The sequence below is a fragment of the Schistocerca nitens genome, chromosome 2 (genome assembly GCF_023898315.1).
Source record: "Schistocerca nitens isolate TAMUIC-IGC-003100 chromosome 2, iqSchNite1.1, whole genome shotgun sequence".
NCBI classification, from domain to species: domain Eukaryota; kingdom Metazoa; phylum Arthropoda; class Insecta; order Orthoptera; family Acrididae; genus Schistocerca; species Schistocerca nitens.
This window is the reverse complement of record NC_064615.1, coordinates 662,718,113-662,738,659: the sequence shown is the minus strand read 5'-3', so window position 1 is coordinate 662,738,659 and position 20,547 is coordinate 662,718,113. Positions and strand designations below refer to the sequence as shown.

The window sequence follows — 20,547 nt, the reverse complement described above, 5'->3', positions numbered from 1 at the left end:
TGACTCATGTCATCTTGTGCAATTGTGCTCGGCTCTTAATAGGTCATCTTCAGATCATTTCCATAGTAACTGCATCAGTTACATACCATTCTGAGTGCAATAACTTGTGCCATTTTGTACATTATAATGATGTATAAAATGAAGCTAGTTAACAGTTACAGGATGACAGTTTATGGGTTTAACCAGCATGTAAAAGAACTGAAGGTTTCTTTTTAAAAACAAAAACTAGTCATAAGAAAAATGAATTGCTGAAACCAAAATTGTCCAAAAGACATAATAGGAAATTTTATATCCACTTCTGCCTTGACTGCCATAAAACCTTACATATATTTAAAGAAATAAATATTTAGAGAAAAACTGTCAGCTGGTAGACATAAACTTCATAACTCACAGTGTGTTATGTGGTGAAACTACTTCATACAAATGTTAGTCACTTTTTTCACTTTCTTATGGGACATGAAACATAAGTAAGACAATTGCCTTTAAGCTTAAATATGGTGTTTCACCATGCTGTGTCTTATATTGTTATTATTGCCCCTATGTGAAAAACATTAAAGATGCATTAGAATAGTTTTCATTACATCTGCAATATTGATTCTGTAATTTAATCACTAGTATTTGGCCATTAAAGTATTGCAGTTTTCATGCAGTTCACATTCAGATTCACGGAGAATCTATGTAACTGTCCCATCCTTGTCAAACTAGACCTGTAGGTGTAAGTGCCTGTACATATCAATTATATTTTGTTGTTGTTCTTAAATAGTAATACCAGGACATGTCCAATATCCTTATAAAACCAATATACAGATGAAAAAAACTAATACTACTGCTACTACTAGTGTATACTGACCACCAAAAATGAGAAATTTTTGTTACCAGTTCACAGTGGTAAATGTTATTAGTCAATTATCATCTTTCAGGAGTCCAAAAGGACTGAATCATAATATTCACCATCTAACAACTTCACCTTTAGTTCATTGCTTTTTACACAACATTTAAAACTGATGAATCAAATTACTGAATACAGTATTCATGAGTAGGTATATTTTTGCACAATATTTGTCACACTGAAGCTCAGTTTTAAATCTAGTACCCTACTTGTATTACCAGCAATGGAAAACAACAGTATTCTGTTTAATTCAGTGTTAATCATTTGGTTGGTTATTTGATGTATCATGCATCATAATTATGACCTTCTGCTGTGGTGTGAAACAAGTCTTTTACAATTACGATACACTTTCTCAGTGAAATAATAGCAGGTTTCAAGAAACAGAATGTGGGACCTTAGTTTTGGTAGTGCAAAAGCATGTTTTCGAAAAGAATGGATGTAGTATGTCATGGGATTGATTACGGTGAGAGAGGAGTGTTAGAAGTGTTAGAGATGATGAGAGTGGCAAAAAAGAGAAGCAGAGGGTGGGAAAGAAAGAAAAATGGAAGAAAAGCAAAGAAAAATAGTGGAAAAAATAGAAAAATTTCTATGAAAAGTGTGAGAACAGACAAATGTTAAGGAGAGGTAATGAGTGGCCAAGAATTTCTCACCAGAGAAGTGGCCCGTATGATACAAAAAAATATTTGGTGAAGAAAAAAAAATCAGTAGGGTAAGTCATGAAAAGAGAAAAAAATTTAGAAATCGGACAAACTGAAAGAGGAAGTCATAGGAGAAAATGTAAAATACTGTGTTTGGCAAATAAAGTAATCTAGGAGATGGCAGTACAAGCTGATTAGGGCAATTAGGTGAAAAGCAAATGCACAAAAATGTGAAAGAATTATGTATAAACAAGGTAAGTTGAAGGTGGGTAAAAAATAACTGTCAAATTTGCAATAAATTGGTGAAAGAAGAACATTACTGTGGACCACATACATCCCTTCATGCTTGATGTATACCTTGACAGGGATGGTAACTTCCAGCATAATACCTACTTATTTCACAAGGCGAGAATTGTGTCACAGATGGTTGAAGTGTGTAACAGTGAACTGACTTTGATGTCTTGGACACTAAATTTGCCTGATATGAAACCAATGGAAAACATCTGGCACACTTATCAGTAGCCAACTTCATGCCAAAAACCACCAGCCTGTAATTTATGGGATTTTCATAGACATCTGGCACCACATACCTCTGGAAGCCTACCAAAGACTTGTTGAATCTATGCCATGTGGAACTGCTGCTGTGCTATGTTCTCGAGTTGGATTGACACACTATCAAGAACATAGTCCTAATGTTTTGGCTCATCATTGTATGTTCTTAGGTAATTGTTTTATATAAATCAACATGAAGGTCTTGCTTGAGATTGTTATGGATGGGTATGGTCAGATGCCTTTTTTGTGTGTGTGTGTACTTCACTTTAGTTTTTTCCTTCAGTTACATAGGAACATAGGATCAATATCACTCTTGCATTTTATAATAAATTCTATGATTAATATGTCTCTGGTTCTCACACTAACATTGAAACCTCAATTTTAATTAAAATACTATCCACTTTATTTTATGTCTTGGAAACTCACTTAACAGCTATATTTAGATTAAAGTTCAGTCTTGATCACGTTATGTCTGTTTTAATGAGTAACCGGTTTCGGTTTTTTCTATAAAACCATCATCAGACCCATTGCAGTCAACAGTTGACTGCACAGCAGCAAGGAGAGCTCTACCTACCAACCCAAGGGAGCCAATGGGTCTGATGATGGTTTTATAGAAAAAACCGAAACCGGTTACTCATTAAAACAGACATAACGTGATCAAGACTGAACTTTAATCTAAATATAACAATTAATTGATCACTGTATTCCAAAAATGTTTACCAAAATCACTTAACAGCACCAAAGCAGCATCTAGTGGCAGGGCCAGCAGTGAAATGTTCTTATTTCTTGCAGTCCTTTTATGCTAAGCATAGCTTGTACATATCTGGTATCTTTCAGTACTGAATATAAACGCTAAGGGCCTTGGAAATTTTAATGATGAGACTAGCATCCTTCAGAAAGAAAAATAATTATTTCTCATGTTAATAATTTTTAACATTTTTCAAATGTATACTAAACTGATATGGAAGGAACATAGTGAGCAAGTTTTAAAGAGACTAAACATAGTACAGAACCCAGATGATATTTGTTCAGGACTGACAGAGATAGTAATCTGAAATTGGTGAGCCGGCCGGAGTGGCCGTGTGGTTCTAGGCGCTACAATCTGGAACCGCGAGACCGCTACAGTCGCAGGTTCGAATCCTGCCTCGGGCATGGATGTGTGTGATGTCCTTAGGTTAGTTAGGTTTAAGTAGTTCTAAGTTCTAGGGGACTGATGACCTCAGAAGTTGAGTCCCATAATGCTCAGAGCCATTTGAACCATTTTTTTTTTTTTAATTGGTGATATGTGGAGTATAAATGCAACTTCCTTTATATGGAGCCAAAGAATATCAATACACACACTTGTTTTAAATCTTTTCAGTGAGACCAGGCCGTAATATATTTCAAAGAAGTTCAAACCAGTCTTCCGTTACCATACCATTTGAACGTACATTCCGTAACTTAACCAATCCTGATCCAGCAAATCAAGCTGAATTCAACTATTGTGGTTGTGGATGGCCAGACCACATGCTTATTCCAAAAGGCAACACTGATGGACTTCCAGCAGATCTGTTTGTGATGGTATCTGATTACACTGTGGACAGGGTACGTATTGACAATCAAACAGTAAGAAACCACAATTAAATAATAATATGAGTAATGTATTTGCACCCATCACATTTACATCAGCAGGAAGCAAATCTGAAGAAATTATCTGGAAAACATAAAAATTATATAAAAAATAAAATAATTTTGATACAAATAAATTGCTAATTTTCAGAGAAATTAGGTACAGACACTTCTTGAAATAATTAAAACATCTATTCTGTGGATCACAGTACCTTCATAAAACAGTAATACTAATTATAATGTGCTCAGACTGTCATTTACATTATTATTATGAGGAAGAAAGATAATGTCACAGACTTGATAAAGCATGATATACTCAGTCATGCAAGTGGACAGAAATAGCTGCAGCAAAACAGGATATTTGTATCAAACAGAAAACAGACTGGCAAATACTACAAAATTATAAGACAGAATTACAGCCCTTACTTATCCTCAGGAGATGAAATATTTAGCACTGCCAATAAACACTTATAGATATACAAGACACTATAACAGCTTTTGGAAACGCCTATAGGTCCTTATCCTGGGGTCTGAGTGACCTACACTTCCTTTTTAATCTGATCTCAATATCATTCTCTCCTCCCTCACTAAGGAACTTATAATTCTGAATGTTAGAATAGTGTAATGTACTTTTATATGTGTCTATTGGCACTAATAAATATTTTCACTTCTAAAGGTAAGTACTAGCAAACAGTTCAGTTTCATAATTTTGAAATGGGATATTGCTATACTTCCAGTGAAGACAGTTTATTGGAAAATTTTTAGCTTGTTCAGGGAGTAATAAGTGATAACAGCATAAACAGCTCACCAGAATACACTACTGTACAAAAGCAATTATAGATGGAAAATAATACTCAGTGATTGACATCTTCATCATTTTCATCATCTTCATCATTATTGTTGTTATTATTCTTTTTGCTGCTGAACATTGACAAAAAAGGCTCAAATAAAGAGCTAATCCTTCTAATATAAGTTGCAACAAAGGCATATGTGTGACACCTTCTATCAAGACTAAGTTGAGGCTGCAAATATACATGGCCTGACAAAAAAATGTGAAGCACTGAGAAGACATGGTTGGATGTCAGTGCAACTTTGCACACAAAGACACTATCAGTGGGTATGTAAATGATAAGAGTTGCAAGTTTCTGTGACAGGTAGAATGGCCATCAGAGTGCATTAGTGCTGCTCATATTTACTGTTGTTACCAGGCCTGGTAACATACATAAGGGGTATGAACAGCATGAGATGTGTGACCACACTAAAGAACACAGAGACACCATGTACTCATGCAAAACACTGTTATTGGTTTTTGAAAGAACTTTCCGCCATTTGACAGTTGATTATCCATTTGCTGTACACAGTCGTGATTTTGGCTTTGTAGCAATTCTCATGTGCATGCTGAAATATTACAATATCTCTGGCCTGCATGTAACATGTCATCATCAAAATCACATATTTCTGGTCTTATAGACCAGTTGTCATATTATAAGATATGAATATATTTCCAAGATACAAAATATAGTTGACATTGTCCTCCATGTTAATTGTTTCTCATGGTGCATGAAGTCAACTACATTTTGTATCTTGGGAATGTACTCATACCTTATAATATGACAACTGGTCTATAAGATCAAAATGATTAATGGAAAATCTCATATAAAGATTTGAAACAAATACTAACAAAGAGATAGAGGGGCTGGCCAGTACTTACCTCAGCTCAGTACAGCTGATAGATACACAAAACAGAACAGAAAATTTACGTATCCTAGCTTTTGGAAGTTTGCTCCTTCATCGGGGAGGAGAGAGGGGAAAAAAGGGGAAGAAGGGAAAGTGGATTCAGTTACTCACAACCCAGGTTATGAAGCAACAGGGAAAAGGTAAACAGGGAGGATAGCAAAGATGGAGGCATGCGTGTCAAAGTGTTGGCTTGTTGAATTGTGCATTGTCCACATTTGTGGGGCATTCAGATGTGATAGCAGCCTGATGCTGGTTTGCACGGCAACATGAGGGCAGACTTACCTATCTTCAAGGGTCCAGTCTACCTGATCTGATTAGCATGAAGGAGGATCGCTATATTGTGCACCAAGCACAATGCGACCTTCACATCTGTGCCTGTCATTTGAGAGAAAGTAACGGATTCTCTGCAATATTCTGTGTCATCATGCACCAGTGGTCAGGGACTAGCAGCAGCCAGACTGGGGAATTACGATCCACATATAGGTAGCCATTAACACCACAACATAAATAGCTCTGGTGTGGTGCTGGGACCACACTGCATGGACTACTGATAAATGGTGTTGTATTGTGTTCAATGATGTGCTTCTCTGCTATCAAGGATGGCCTTTGTTGGCAAGTATGGCAGCACTTGTGGAGAGGTCCCATTCTTCCGATGTTTTGGAGAGATACAAAGTTGTTACTCCTTGTGCCATGGAGTGGGGAACCATTGGGAGAAATTCTCTTTAATGAATTTGTATGTAGTTTTGAAAATGTAGTTCAGAGTAGTAGTATCAATATGGCTCCATTTACCAGCACCCTGGTATGGTTAAGAAGTCACTGTGTATGTCAGTCTGCATTGGTCACTTGTGACTATTCATTTATATGGACAACTTCCTGGTGAAGAAGCTACAGTAGAAATGTATACTTTTGGAACATATGAACTGATACTTAATGTGAGTTGTCTTAAAAGAGCCCAACATTTTAATCAAATACAGTTCCTGCCTGTAATGAAGCAGGCGTGAACAGCAATAAAGATGTGTACAGGATACAATAAATCTTACTTCTATTACTGTATCCACAATTGATGTGAAAATAGCATTGAAAGAACTTTGAGCATGAAAACTAGTGCCATAAGTGTTCACAACACCTCAAAGAAATGGTACCTTTACGGAATTTAGCAAACTTTATAATGAGATTCAAATATCTCACTCTTTCTGGAATTGTAACTCACTTTCATGTTACACATTTTACTTCCTCTCTCACTAATTTTTGATGGAAAAAACTGAAAGGTAGAGGTAACTTATCCTTTTTTCTTTGTGTATTCCATGGAGACAGCACCTTCATCTTCTTTTACTACTTCTAGCTAAAATATTCAGAATATTTTTTTACAATTTTGTAAATATATTCTTCCACTTACAAACGGATTTCATAAATATTTTGGTGTCATATGCACAGACAAACTGCAGTTTCTCAGTACCCTTTGTTCACATATGGTCATGCACATGTTATTATTTTTTCCATTCCATGTTCGGTTTATGGTTGTCTGAAAGTATTTGTAAAATATGAAGGAAACATGTGTGGACATTTGTTTATATGAATCAGGTTGCATGTGTATGTGATGTAAGAGAAATGCAGTTCCTTCCAAATTGATGCAGTTGTAGTTCTCTCAAATCTACCATCTTGGATACACCTAACTTTCAGATCATTAGGTGATTGATGACGTGTCCTGCATGGGTTGTAATTAGTAGTCATTATGTTCCAAGACCAAGGATTTACTGAATGACAGCCATTCTTCTCCAGATCATAATGTAAAAATAAGATGGAAGATCAGGGTTTACTGTCCTGTTGACAATCAGATCATTTCACAGTTCATCCTAAAACTGAATTTAGGGTGAAATGTGAAACTAATTGTTATACTACTAAAAATAATTTCCTTGTAGGCTCTGCATTCCTTCCAGGAATTCAGAATAGCGTTTTGAATTCTGATATAAAAATTCTCAATAGGTTGCCAACAGGCAAAAAGTTGAAAACATCTTATTAGTGCCTTCTACAATTTTGATTGTGGATAAAACTGACATTCATGTTAAATAGTTTTTAAGTTTTACAGCAGAGGACTATGTCCATATCCAAGCCTAAGCACTGTCCTGGGGTCCAGCAGGGTTCAGTTCCCAGTACTACCATGGAGGAAGGAAGGAAGAGAGAGAGAGAGAGAGAAAGAGAGAGAGAGAGAGAGAGAGAGAATATATATACCGTGCCATTATTGTCATGGGTAGTACTGTTGTATTGGGACTGCTGACTCACAATATTCTGTGCATGGGATGGCTAATGAATGATGTCACTAGAGATGTGTCATGGTAAAAATGCATGATGGCAAAGCTAACTGTACAAAAGTAGTCAAAGGCAGAATCTGAATGTGGCCTAGGAATGATGGTGAAAATCCATGGTCTTACTGTATAGTGATGGCAGTTTTGAAGTGATGTCTTGGTATTGCTATGGGGGTGTTGATAGTAGAACACAGGACTCCAGACAGCCGAGCTGAAGCCGGGACCCACCACGCCGCTTTTTGTCAGGAGGCCGAGCAAGTTCAGTAGCATCCAGGGACAGTGCAGAGTGATACAGCAGTATCTGGAAGCATTGCTTTACTCAGCTAGTTTACAGAAGCGAGTCCAGCTGTCTCAGCACTCCTGGACTGCTGACACTGCTGCTGCGGTCATCAAGGCTGCCTGTTGATGGAAGACAGCCGCTCACCCGGTCACCACTCACCGAGGCGTAGCGACTGGCACCATTCTGTCCGCGATTCCAGAGACTGTTACAGTCCCTGGTCCCCACCACACTCCACCCCATTTGGCCTGCTCTGTGTGACTGTGGGACAAAGGTAGTTGTACTGGTCACCCATTCACCCATGGCCCTTGGGCCACCGCTGCTCCCAGGACAGGACCAGACTCAAACCTGCACCCTCCTGGATGCTGTGCCGCAACTTGCTGCTAGTGGTGCTTGCCAGATGGCAACACCCACCGCCATCTCCAATGCTGTTTCAGTGTCGCTGCACCTCCCACAGTGTACGCCTTGCCCAGACACCGGTACGCCAGGTGGGAAGCGAATGTGGCCTGTCCTGGACCTGCTGCAGACTGCTGTCAGTGCTCTCCTTCAGGCCGACCATGCAGTCTCCAAGTACCTGGTTGCTGTTCCGTCCCACCCTGATCTTGCGTCTCCAGAGGCAGAATACAGCCAAAACAAGTACATAGAAATAAAGAACAGGTTACACGGAATATTTACAACATCACTGCGAGACTGGCCCCTATAAGCGTAGACCAGCACTGGTCCGACCCGACTCTCGACTGACCTGGCATACACCTGCCTCTAGCTAAAATTGCCCATCTATTTATACTGCTTTTCCCTTTGCTTCTGACATAGTGTCAGAGAGAGACAAAACTATGGCAGGAGTAAATTCCCATACATCAGCCATTTACACATCGCCCTCCTAGCTCTGGCCTACTGCCTCACCTCATACATCACAATAACTTCAAGCAATGCTGCAGTTCCTGACTCATTGTTGCACCACTCAAAACACATTGTGCGTGCAATAACACCACTGCAGCTCCACGCCATGTTTCCCCTGTCTGGCCTACCGGCTGCTGACTATTACTACACACTGCCAGCCGCCCCAGACTTCATCGCCCAACCACGCCTTTACTGAATTTTAGCAAAATACCCCTTTTCTATGACTAAGATTAATACTAGTACAGCATACATCCCTCCTTTAAGTAAGATTCATCCCAAATCAAAATATAACAGATGTGGCCTGTGGCTGCATTAACATACCTTGTTCACAAAACTTACATTCTACATACTAAAACTAACGAGAACACCAAAACATTAATGCTACCCCTATACATTGTTTACACTGGTTACCCATGCCGTAGGCAACTGATGGGTTGGCACCTCCTCTACTGGTGCACGTTTCCACACTCTCCACAAAGCTACACTCAAGAAAAATGGGAAAACAGGACACCGTGTGGTTGCTCACTGTCATTATTCTGTAAGTGTGATGCTGTTGTAAAGTTTGAACGTGTTTCAATCCAATACTTTATTAACTGTTATAGATCCTTCCTGTGCATTAATAAAGGAATGCAAAAACTGTGGATTTAGCGTGGAGTTTAAAGTGTCAGATTCTGCATTGGTAATATCCCAGAACCCCTTCCCACTACAACATTGTATGATATCCTCAGAAATTCCCCATAGTTCACTCTGCCCCTATCAAATTCCCTGAACATAGTCTCCCCCATACAATGACAAAACTAAAACAACAACAAGAAAAACGCAACTATTATATGACTCACCAAAAAAAAAAAAAAAAAAAAAAAAAAAAAAAAAAAAAAAAAAAAAAAAAACACAAATTATCTCTTGATACAAAAACACAAAATGTAAACATGCCATACAATATTACACATACAATAATTTACTTCCTCCGTGACCGTAACGCATACGGAACATTATGTGTCCGCTGTTGTCACTCCGCTGTGACCTTCTTCTTCCATTTGCTTTGCCTAGCCTCTGCAATTGGGTCACTTCCTTGTAATTGAGGTAATCCATCCACTATTCCTTTAAAAGGCTTTACTCTACGTATGTGGATAATGGACGTTTTTGTTGGCAGTTGCACTTTAACATTTACAGGCGAAGTCATCTCCACGACCTGGTATGGTCTGTGGTACTTTGTTAAGAGTTTTTTTGTCTTTCCCTTAGTGTATATGGATTCGTGATCAGTACCCATTGACCTACCCTGTACTGTGGTAAAGGTCCCAACCGCTTATTTTGTTCTTCCTGCCTTTCCAACGTTTTCGTATTGGCCTCCTGTAGCGTCCCCTTTAGCTCCTGATTTCGGACTTAGAATGTAAAATGGTGATGGCATCTTTCTTCCCTAGACCACCTCAAACGGTGACATTCTGACCCCCGAATGTATTTTGGTGTTATAACTCAATACCACGTATGGAAGATAAACGTCCCAGTTATCATGGTTTCCATTCACATAATAACTTAGCATTTTTGAAATTGTTTTATGTACTCGCTCTGTTCTCCCATTCTCCTGTGGATGAAATGGATGTCCATAACTTTTTAATTCTCAATAGCCAACACAACTGACATTAATTCGGACATGAAGTTTGTTCCCTGATCCTTAATTAAGGTATTATCACCCCAAACTTCAATAACCAGTTATTGATAAAAGCTTGCGCTACTGTACTTGCCTGTTGGTCTGGTATTGCGACCATGGCTAGAAACCATGAAAAGTGATCAATTATAGTTAAAATGTAACGAATCCCTGCCAGTATTTTGTTATATGGCCAGCAGACATCTAGCCTGATGAAATGTTTTGAAGCCTCTGGTAACCATTGCAATGGACTTCTTGCGCGCTTCACATCCATTTGCTGTGCGCGTGGTACACAATTTGCTATGTATTGTTCCACATCCCTTCTCGGAGTGCACCACCAAAATCATTCTGCTACTTGTCTTTCCATTGCTCGATGACCCCCATGCCCTGAAAGCACATGATCATGGGCCTGCTTTAAGACTTCCTCTCTCAAACTCTTGGTACCACTACCTGTGGTCCACACCTGGTAACTCTACACAACAAATTTCCCTCCACAATGAAATGTGGTTGAGTCCTAAAATCATGGCACTCCTCAATCTCTGCTTGTGCCCTTTGCCATTCTGCGACACTCTCACCCATTACTTCTAATTCGTCTGCATTCCTCTGTTTCTTCCCTGGCTTATGAATTACATCAAAGTCAAACTCACTTAATTTTAGAGCCCAACGTGTTAACTGACAAGGTCCTTGCGTCCAAGTAACCATCTCAAAGCTGCATGACCTGTCATGCAGGAGAAGGCTTGAGCCACTATGTTATAGGTTACATGGGGTGGGGGATAATAAAGCTGAGTCATTGGGTATGATGGTACTTCGATTTGTGATTGCAGGAACTAAGTTTAGCGAGCAGGTAGTGGTGTTACCATGTGTGGGTGAGGGGTATTCAGTGATTCTCGGACTGGACTTCCTTGACAAACATCGTGTGAAGATAGATCTTTGGCAACAAACAGTGAAACTCAGTGAAACAATGTTTTGCATGGGAGAAACAGTTGCAAATGGACAAATGTCGCAAGGCGCACTTAGCGTGAAGGTGACGCCAGCTAAACTGCGAACGGATTCATTAAAGGTAGATCAACAGGATAACATACCAGCAGGTACAGGGAAAGTAGTCTGGGTTTTGATAGATATGGACTTACCAAAGGAGACGTACATGGTGGAGCCACTCTCGAGTAATGAGGAGTTGGATAATGTGCACTGTTTTGTGCAGAGGAGTTTAGCTCACGCTAGTTATGTGGAAGGAGATTAAAGGGTTCCTTTAAGTATAGATAACTTTGGCAGAGCGGATTTTAGCTTGTCGAAAGTTTTGGCTTTTTTTGATGAAGATGACTTTGATAGGGAGGATTTAGAGGCGAGCCATATGCAAAACATTAATGCAGCACAATTGAGGGGAAAGTTACAGCATTTGCAGGGTGACAACAGGTTCACAGTGGAGGAACTGTTATTGACATTTAGCAATTTGTTTGGAACGGAGGGTAGGTTACCAGCAGCACCGATTACTAAGCATCACATACCAACAGAGGATAATACACCAGTGTTTAGGAAACTATATAGGGTAGCACATCATATGCATTCGCTACTAGAGGACTTTATAGTACAACAACTACAGGATGGAATCATAGAGCATAGCAATAGTCCATATTCAAGCAATGTAGTTCTAGTACCTAAGAAGTTGGTGGATGGTACAAGGAAATATAGGTTTTGCTGTGATTATAGGTTTCTGAATGTGAAAACCATTTCAGACGCATATTTGATTCCATATATCATGGACACAATCTGGGACAATGTATGTATTTTATGATGATGGATTTACGGAGTGGATACCACCAGTTGGAAGTAGTGCCAGAGGACAGGGCAAAGTCAGCTTTTACTGTTCCTGAGGGACACTACCAGTATATATGTATGCCATTCGGGTTGAAGAATGCACTGGCCACTTTTCAGAGATTATTAGATGAGATTTTAAGGGGATTGAAACCAAAGACATGTATGGTTTACCTAGATGACATTATAGTATTTTCGAAGGATATACCAGAACATGTATCGCGTTTAAGAGAAGTCTTTAGAAGATTGCTGACATTAAGTTTAGAAAAATGTAATTTTACACAGACACAGGTCAAATATTTTGGTCTTGTAATCAGTGAACAAGGGGTTCAAACCGATCCTCTGTTAACAGAGGCAGTTCAAAATTTTCCAACACCTCGTGCAACAAAGCAATTACAATTTTATATTGGGTTATGTTCACATTATCATAAATTTGTAAAGTATTTTGCTGAAACAGCCGAGCCATTAACAAAGCTTTTAAAGAAATGGGTTAATTTCAATGGATGGAGGAATGCCAGCAAGCTTTCAATGAATTAAAAATGAGATTAGTTTCTGGTCTGGTGTTGATGTTTCCGAAGTTTGAAGAAGACTTCATCTTATCATGTGACGCTTCAAATGGTGCAGTAGGGTGTATTCTGGGAAAGGAGATGTTGGCCACAATATATGGAGTAACATATTTTCGTTGTTACGTTTATGGTAGGAAGTTTAAAGTCGTGACAGACTGTTACCGTCCCTGGTCCCCGCCGCCCTCTGCCCTGTTTGGCCTGCTCTGTCCTACCTTGGGACAAAGGTGGTTGTACTGGTCACCTGTGGCCGTCGGGCCACCACTGCTCCCAGGACAGGACCGGACTCGAACCCGCGCCCTCCTGGATGCTGTGCTACAACTTGCCACTAGTGGTACTTTCCAGATGGCAACACCCACCACCATCTCCAATGCTGTTTCAGCATTGCTACACCTCCCTATGCAGATGCCTCGCCCAGACCCCAGTACGCCAGGTGGGAAGCGAACGTGGCCGCTGCAGGCCGCTGTTACTGCCCTCCTTCAGGTAGACCATGCAATCTCCAAGTAATCAATATCTGCCATTCCGTCCTGCCCCTGTGTTGCATACCCACAGGCAGAATACAGCCCGAACAAGTAAATAGAAATAAAGTACAGGTTACACATAATATTTACAACATCGCTGCCAGACTGGCCCCTATAAGCGTAGACCAGCACAGATCCGACCCGACTCTCGACTGACCTGGCACACACTTGCCTCTAGCTAAAATTGCCAGTCTATTTATACTGCTTTTCCCCTTGCTTCTGACGTAATGTCAGAGAGAGACGGAAACTATGGCAGGAGTAAATTCCCATATGACAGCCATTTACACATCGCCCTCCTGACTCTGGCCTACTGCCTCGCCTCATACATCACAATAACTTCAAGCAATGCTGTGGTTTCCTGCCTTGTTGTTGCACCACTAAAAACACATCTTGCATGCAATAACGCCATTGCAGCTCCACGCCATGTTTACCCTGTCTGGCCTACACACTGCCAGCACCCCCAGACTTCATTGCCTAACCGCACCTTTACTGAATTTAACAAAACTCCCCTTTTCTAAGACTAAGACTAATAGTAGCATAGTAGTTTGAATGGTTTCAAAAAACTAGTGTTGCTTTCCTCTGTCTCCTCTAATGTTTGGCTGCTTTACTACTGCTGCCTTCAAGGGTGACACCACTGCTCCAGTGGCGCACTTTGTCAATTGAACACTCTCAGAGCTCCAGCCACAGAAATATCTTCTGATGGCATGAAATATGTAGATTTGTATGCCTCCAGTAACACCACACTCTTTCTTCATATATAAAATGAGTAGTAAGGCCAAAAATGACTTGACATTTCATGGAGAGTATATTCCTCTATGAGCTCTGTGTTGTCCAGTATTATGGCATTATTGGTTTTTGCAATTGGGTGCTCTTGAAATGAATAAAGACCAGGCGGGCTCCATACCCTGCAGAGGAAGTACTTCACATTGGGTGCCTGTTGCTCTTTAACCATGGCAGAACCAGTTTCTGTTCATAAGGTGTACAGTAGTGATGGTATGCCATTGATTTTGGTGATAGATGACTACTTCCACCAGTGTATGGGCATCCTCCTGTCTTCACCACAAAATCCAATAATGGCTCTAGTGTTAACAACTTCTGGGTTTCAAACATGTGGGTAATGACTGGGTCCATGAGCTTCTCCCATTTATGGGAACAATCCTCAGGTGATTATGAAAAGAGTCAGCACTGAATACTACATAAGGCAATCCCTTATGGTAAGAATGTAACTAGCACTTGGAGGATTGCAGCCATGATATTAAGGCTATTAGGATGATGAAGGGAATGGTCTAGAAAGCATGTGATATTATCCATTGAGACTGGCTTGCAAAATCCCACAATAATTCTATCCCACAACTCAGATGTAGAATGAAATGTGCAGTTAGAGTTCCTCATGCTCTGCACAAATTTTACATTCTAGGGCTAGGCACTTGATATTATCATCAATGGACAGGGAGCAATGTTACCAGTGAGATAATTGTTTCACTTACGGGTATCCAAATGTCCTCTTAGTATTAACCAAAGAACTTCCTTCATTAATGGAGGATGTATTATTGTTCAGGACACATCCAAATATTATGGCAGTTGGATGATGCCTCATTGCATCAGCAGACAATGTTGTAAGTTAAGGTACTGGCTGACAGCTGGGTACCACAACAGATTTTTTCATGAAGGCCATCTTGCAATTTACGGAGTGTTATACTTCCCATAGGACTGGGTTATGACCTCTGACAATAAATATGGGATGCTTTAAGTGTGTAATCTTATATACATTAATCTTCAGATTTGATCAGTTAGAATCAGATGCTGTTTTCCACATCAAACAATGTGTCAGCTCTCACCAACAACAGACAGTGAATCTGTATTTTTTAGCTTTGCCATGGGGTGGTAATAATTTCATAATTGTAATCATCTAGGGTAGACACCCAGCATTGAGGGTATTGAGCTATCCAGTCTGTTATGTCTCTTGGGTTGAAAAACAGTAAGCAGTGACTTGTAGTCTATTATGACGTGAAACTTCATAGTGGTCAAATAATAGTGTTATTTGTTCAGAGCAAATATAATGAGTAATTGTCAGATAGACTACAATCAAGTTATTACAGTTTGAGATGAATAAGTTTTATAACTTGAACAAAAATAAAAAAGGCACTTCAAATACAAGACACAACACAGATTCCATTAATAATTGTAATAAGACAAAAAAAATCACACAAAGGAATAAAAGATCATGTGCCAGTCAGAAGTGGAAAAGCATCTGAAACATTAAATAAAATCATGGCCAACTGTGAACAGACTTGACAAGATAGTCAGCACAACAAGCCCTAATTCCTAACACTCCCACTGTTGTTTGCTGATTTTAAAGACACAACTGATAATGAACTAAAATTAACTTTTATTTGCAAGTGCTTTTGGAAACAGGTGTACCAACTGATCTTCTGACTTCTTTTAAGGTAGAAGAATACTACCATCATTTACCTTTCCATGAATGTAATGGAACTTCATCTGTCTACTCCTTTTTATTTTCATTATTTTTTAACACTTGCAGTGTACTCTGGTTGTCCACAAAGAGTTGATTTGGTTGTTCCAGACTGACACTCAGCTTCTGCAAGAATAAACAGAGCCATGTTATTCCAGCACCTGCATCAGATGCCACACAAATCTTCACATCCATTGTAGATCTGGAAACAATTTTTGCCCGTGAGATGTCCAACTAACAGATTTACTGGTTAATATAGTAACACAACCCAAATCTGAAATACAGGTTTAAGAGTGATACCACCATATTTAAAAGGCCAATCTTTTGGCTGTTTGATGAAAATATCATCTTGAAAATAACAAACGAGGAAGGCAGTTGAAATACAAAATTGTTTCGTGTCCATATCATACACTTCAGCCAAAACTAAAACATTATCTAATAACAGCTGAAAAAGATTTTCCATAATCAAATCCATGTTTCTAGGACTATCCTTTTGCACATACTCTAGCTTTAAACCCCATTATACCAGTGGCAGACACAGAAAAACCTCATGGAGGGGGCACTAAAGATATCTTGAGCTACCTTTACTTTTACTGTAATAAAAAATAATCAAGTCACATGCAAAGTTTAAGAATATTTTATTTAAACTGATTTTACACATAATCGAGACGATACCATCTTATGATATAAAAAAGTTACAACTGTCGTTTTCTTCCTCAAATGATTAATTCTAGGTGGGTAGATGCATGGAGCACTAAACACTTAACAGAAAACAGCATTAACGTTAGCTTTCGAGCCATAGCCTTATTTCGAGTAATAACATACACATTCAAACACATCACAGAGACACCTGAAACGCATACTCCCGTGGCCATGGATTTACTCTTCTCCTAAAATTCATCATATCACATGTTAAAGCCATGTCTTTGAATGTCACAGTGCTGAAAAACTTCTTTCTACTGTAGCAATAGATGCAGGTAGACAAGCAAATATTTTGTACAGTGTGTGCAAAGTAGGATAGTCAGATCAAGGGCAAACAGACAACGCTTGCATAACAGAATCACAATCAACTGATCTTGACTAATTTTCGCACTTGCACTTGCAACAACTAGGACTTTTTACTTATTCATTCTTCAGTCTTAATATTTCTGCTTCTGAATGTAAACTAGCTTCCTATTTGGTGAATAGTCCGTAATGCTTTGCATCGAAGGTTATCTGCACAAGAAAACAGTAGAATATTTGTGACTTTTCTCAAAATCCAGACAGAATAATGTATCGAGGTCTCTAGAATGGCTGTGATTTTTCTCGTAGGTATGTTTTAGTTATCTATGCGCCAGACGGAAATGTATAAAATACAATGACATGGATGCGCGTGCTACATAGGAAAGTATAACTACTCGATAACTTGATTAAGTCAAGTTGACTGATGAAAGAAGTGAATGAATAGTGTGAGGGCTAACTGGCACGAGTGGCAATGTGGTTGGCCCCACAAGGGGGGGGGGGGGGGGGGGGGGAAGAGAGGGGCATGCACCCTGCATTATACTACCACATGGCTTACATTTAATTTTGTAAACCAAGCTGCAACTGATAGCCTGATGATCTGGAGGTAGACTCATTAACTCCCATATGTTATTTATTACCAATGAAGAAATTTCTTCTTTCAGAGTCTCTGGATGCCATCACCTCCTGGAAAGTTTGTGCTTCATCAATGATTGGTGGGCAAGCCACATAATTTTGGAAATGAACCTGAGGTGAAATTTCATCACAGTTCCTAAGATTCATTCCAAGCCAAGCAACCTTTACAGTAGCACAGGGTGTTTGATCTTGCGCGACTACATCTCCATTTTCACAGGTTGTTGAATTCCATAAAAATAACAAAATAGTTGGCTACATCTATGGATGTAAGTGGCATATTTACACATATATCTACAGGAACGAATTCTCCTGGGATACAGACATAAATTGACATATATGATCTAAATCCACTCCAGTTTAACATACTGACTGCACTCGTATGCAGTTTACCATACTGACATGCTTCACGGCAAACCCTAGTCAGCCACTTTTTTCTAATTCTCAAAGTTTACATTTCCCAACCTCTTGTGCCTTAACAGAGCTAAGTCTCATAGTACACAATTTGCTTGTTCAATATTTTCCATTGAAAAAATTTTCAGCTTTTATACTGATTGTAACTGGCTTGTCACGAAGTACCTTAATCTTCATGTTGTTGGATATGATTCTTAAATCATTTCTGGCTGTTGCTCTCACTGAAAAAAAGATTTTTCTTCAAACCAAGTACATATAATGTATCCTCCAGAGTACAAGGTTTCCATACACCATTTACTATGCATTTAACTTCACTGATCCAATACCTTCAGTATCGACAACTAAATTGCCTACTATCTGGACAGGAACTTCAAACTTCTGCAACAGTTTAAATGTCAAAAACAATTCCTTGTGTGAAGTCGTGTTTTGATGCAGCACTACCAGCAAGCCAAACATTATCACAATTAATAGCCAAAACGCTTCAGATTTCTGTAGTCATAGTCTGAAGTTTAGTTTCTTGATTTTCTGTTGGCAATGTAAATAGTCTTTTTTTTTCCACTCAGCTGTATAATGACCTTCCTTACGATAATAATAGCACTCAACAGTCTTCTTGTTCACAGAATTTTTGCTTAAATTGCTTTGCGAATATGGGTTTTTATCCTTTCTGTGATTAACCTTAAAAGCAGTGAATGTAGTTGCTGCTTCTTCAATCTGCAACCAACACTGCTGTTATTTTAGTAACCTTGCATTAAATTACCAAACTGCCTGTTTTCATCACATAAATTCTATTTACCACTGGTTCACCAACATCTACAAGATCTGTTTCAACTTTACTGATATGTTGCACAGTAGGATCACAGTGTGGCATTTTATAATTGAAGAACTGTTGTCTCACTGTAACTGCTCATGAGTTATCTTAAGAATATTCTACATATCGTTTGCTATAGTAGGCAACATAACAGTTTACAGCTTGTCAAATCTCATAACAAATGATATAAAAAGCATTGCTTTTGCATTAAGCTCATGTCACAAATCCCACGCATTTGTGCCTGCATCTGGCCTTATTTTAATTCTATCAGCAACATCCAGCAATTTCTCAGCATGAAAGATATTTTCCAGTTGATATTTCCACAACTGAAAATTACCTCCATCAAATTTCTGGATGCTGAAAAACTTATTTGATTCACAACTCACTTCAAAGACTTGATCGAGACAGTTTTTTAAGTTGTTATAGTTTGAGACAAATAATTTTTATTACTTGAATATTTTTTAAAAAAGAAAAGACACAGAACAGTTCCCATTATCAATGGTGACCATTCAAAAAAGTACGGAAAGCAAGTAAGACAGTGTGTCAGTTGGAAGTGGCAAAGATATAAATACATCAGCCACATGAAAAAAAAATTTGTCCATCGACACAAGATAACCAGCACAAGCCATACTATAAGGGGCATTCAAAAAGGAACAAGCAAGAGGCATAATGACCTGTATGTTAGAAGTATTGACCCTGGCTGTTGAGACACTTGTCCCACTGTGACACAAGTTGGTGAATGGCTGTCTCATAAAATTCCCAGGGCTGCGATGTTAAACAGTTCTGCACATACAGCTGGACATCGTCGTCTGAGGTGAATCATTTGCCCCTATGCTTCTTTGACCAAGATGGCACCCTTCTGATTCACTTCCTGCAGCATGGTGTCTGAAAAGCCAGGGTCAGTATTTCTAACATACAGATATTGGTTTCTGTAACTATGCCTCTGACTTGTTTCCTTCTGCACGCCCCTTATACATAACACTAATGGCTCTTTTACAGTTTGGAAGTAATTATGCTATTCCCTGGTTAGAATTTTTGAGTTGAAAGTAATAGAGGGCACTAATGTCTGATTGTATTGCCCCTGCCGTCACTATGAGTGGTTACACCAGGTGTGAGACACACTAAGCATGGAGGTGAAAGCAGTAATATTTTAAGTCATTTATCATTCCTACATTTCACTATCCAAATATATTTAATATGTTTGTAGTCCAGGAGGTAAGGAGCTGCTACTGTTGCTGCATCTAGTATGAATTTAATGCAATAATTTAATTTGTCCATTAACAAGAGGTGCATTTTATACACTATGAAATGCGTATTTTGTTTATTGCTTGTATATGTGTATAAGTTTATCAAGTTCCTATGTCAGTTTGAAATTGGAAGAATTTACACTTATAATGTTACATTTCAGCCCAAATTGTTGCAAGATGTCAAATAGTTGTTCCAGAGTTTACATACATTCTTTCTTAGTGACCCAAGTGATGATAGTGTGATCCAAGTAATTTCACACAGTGAGAAATATGGTGAGTTAGCTGTTCAAATAACATCCTAAAGATGGTTGGAAACTGGCAACTCTAAATGGGAGCTACTGATTTTTGTGTAAGCTAAACAGAATGTTTCGTACCACATGTGGAGACATTATTTAATGGTAGCTGATGATAAGCATCTGTAATATCCACCTTCTAAAAGCACCATCCTCCATTTAGTTTGGGCAATAGTTCTTCTGGTGACAGAATGAAACAAGTCTTACTTTCACTTTGTATGTGGATTGTGGCCAT

General features: G+C 38.9%; 1 protein-coding gene across 1 annotated transcript in view; it reads left to right on the top strand.

The window, feature by feature from the left end:
* Positions 1–20,547, top strand: part of LOC126235230 (phenoloxidase 2-like) — a 211,408-nt gene that overhangs the window by 188,665 nt on the left and 2,196 nt on the right. The window contains exon 11 of the mRNA XM_049943961.1: positions 3,440–3,663. Within this exon, the coding sequence (XP_049799918.1) occupies positions 3,440–3,663 (224 nt within the window). The remainder of the gene's footprint in view (positions 1–3,439; positions 3,664–20,547) is intronic.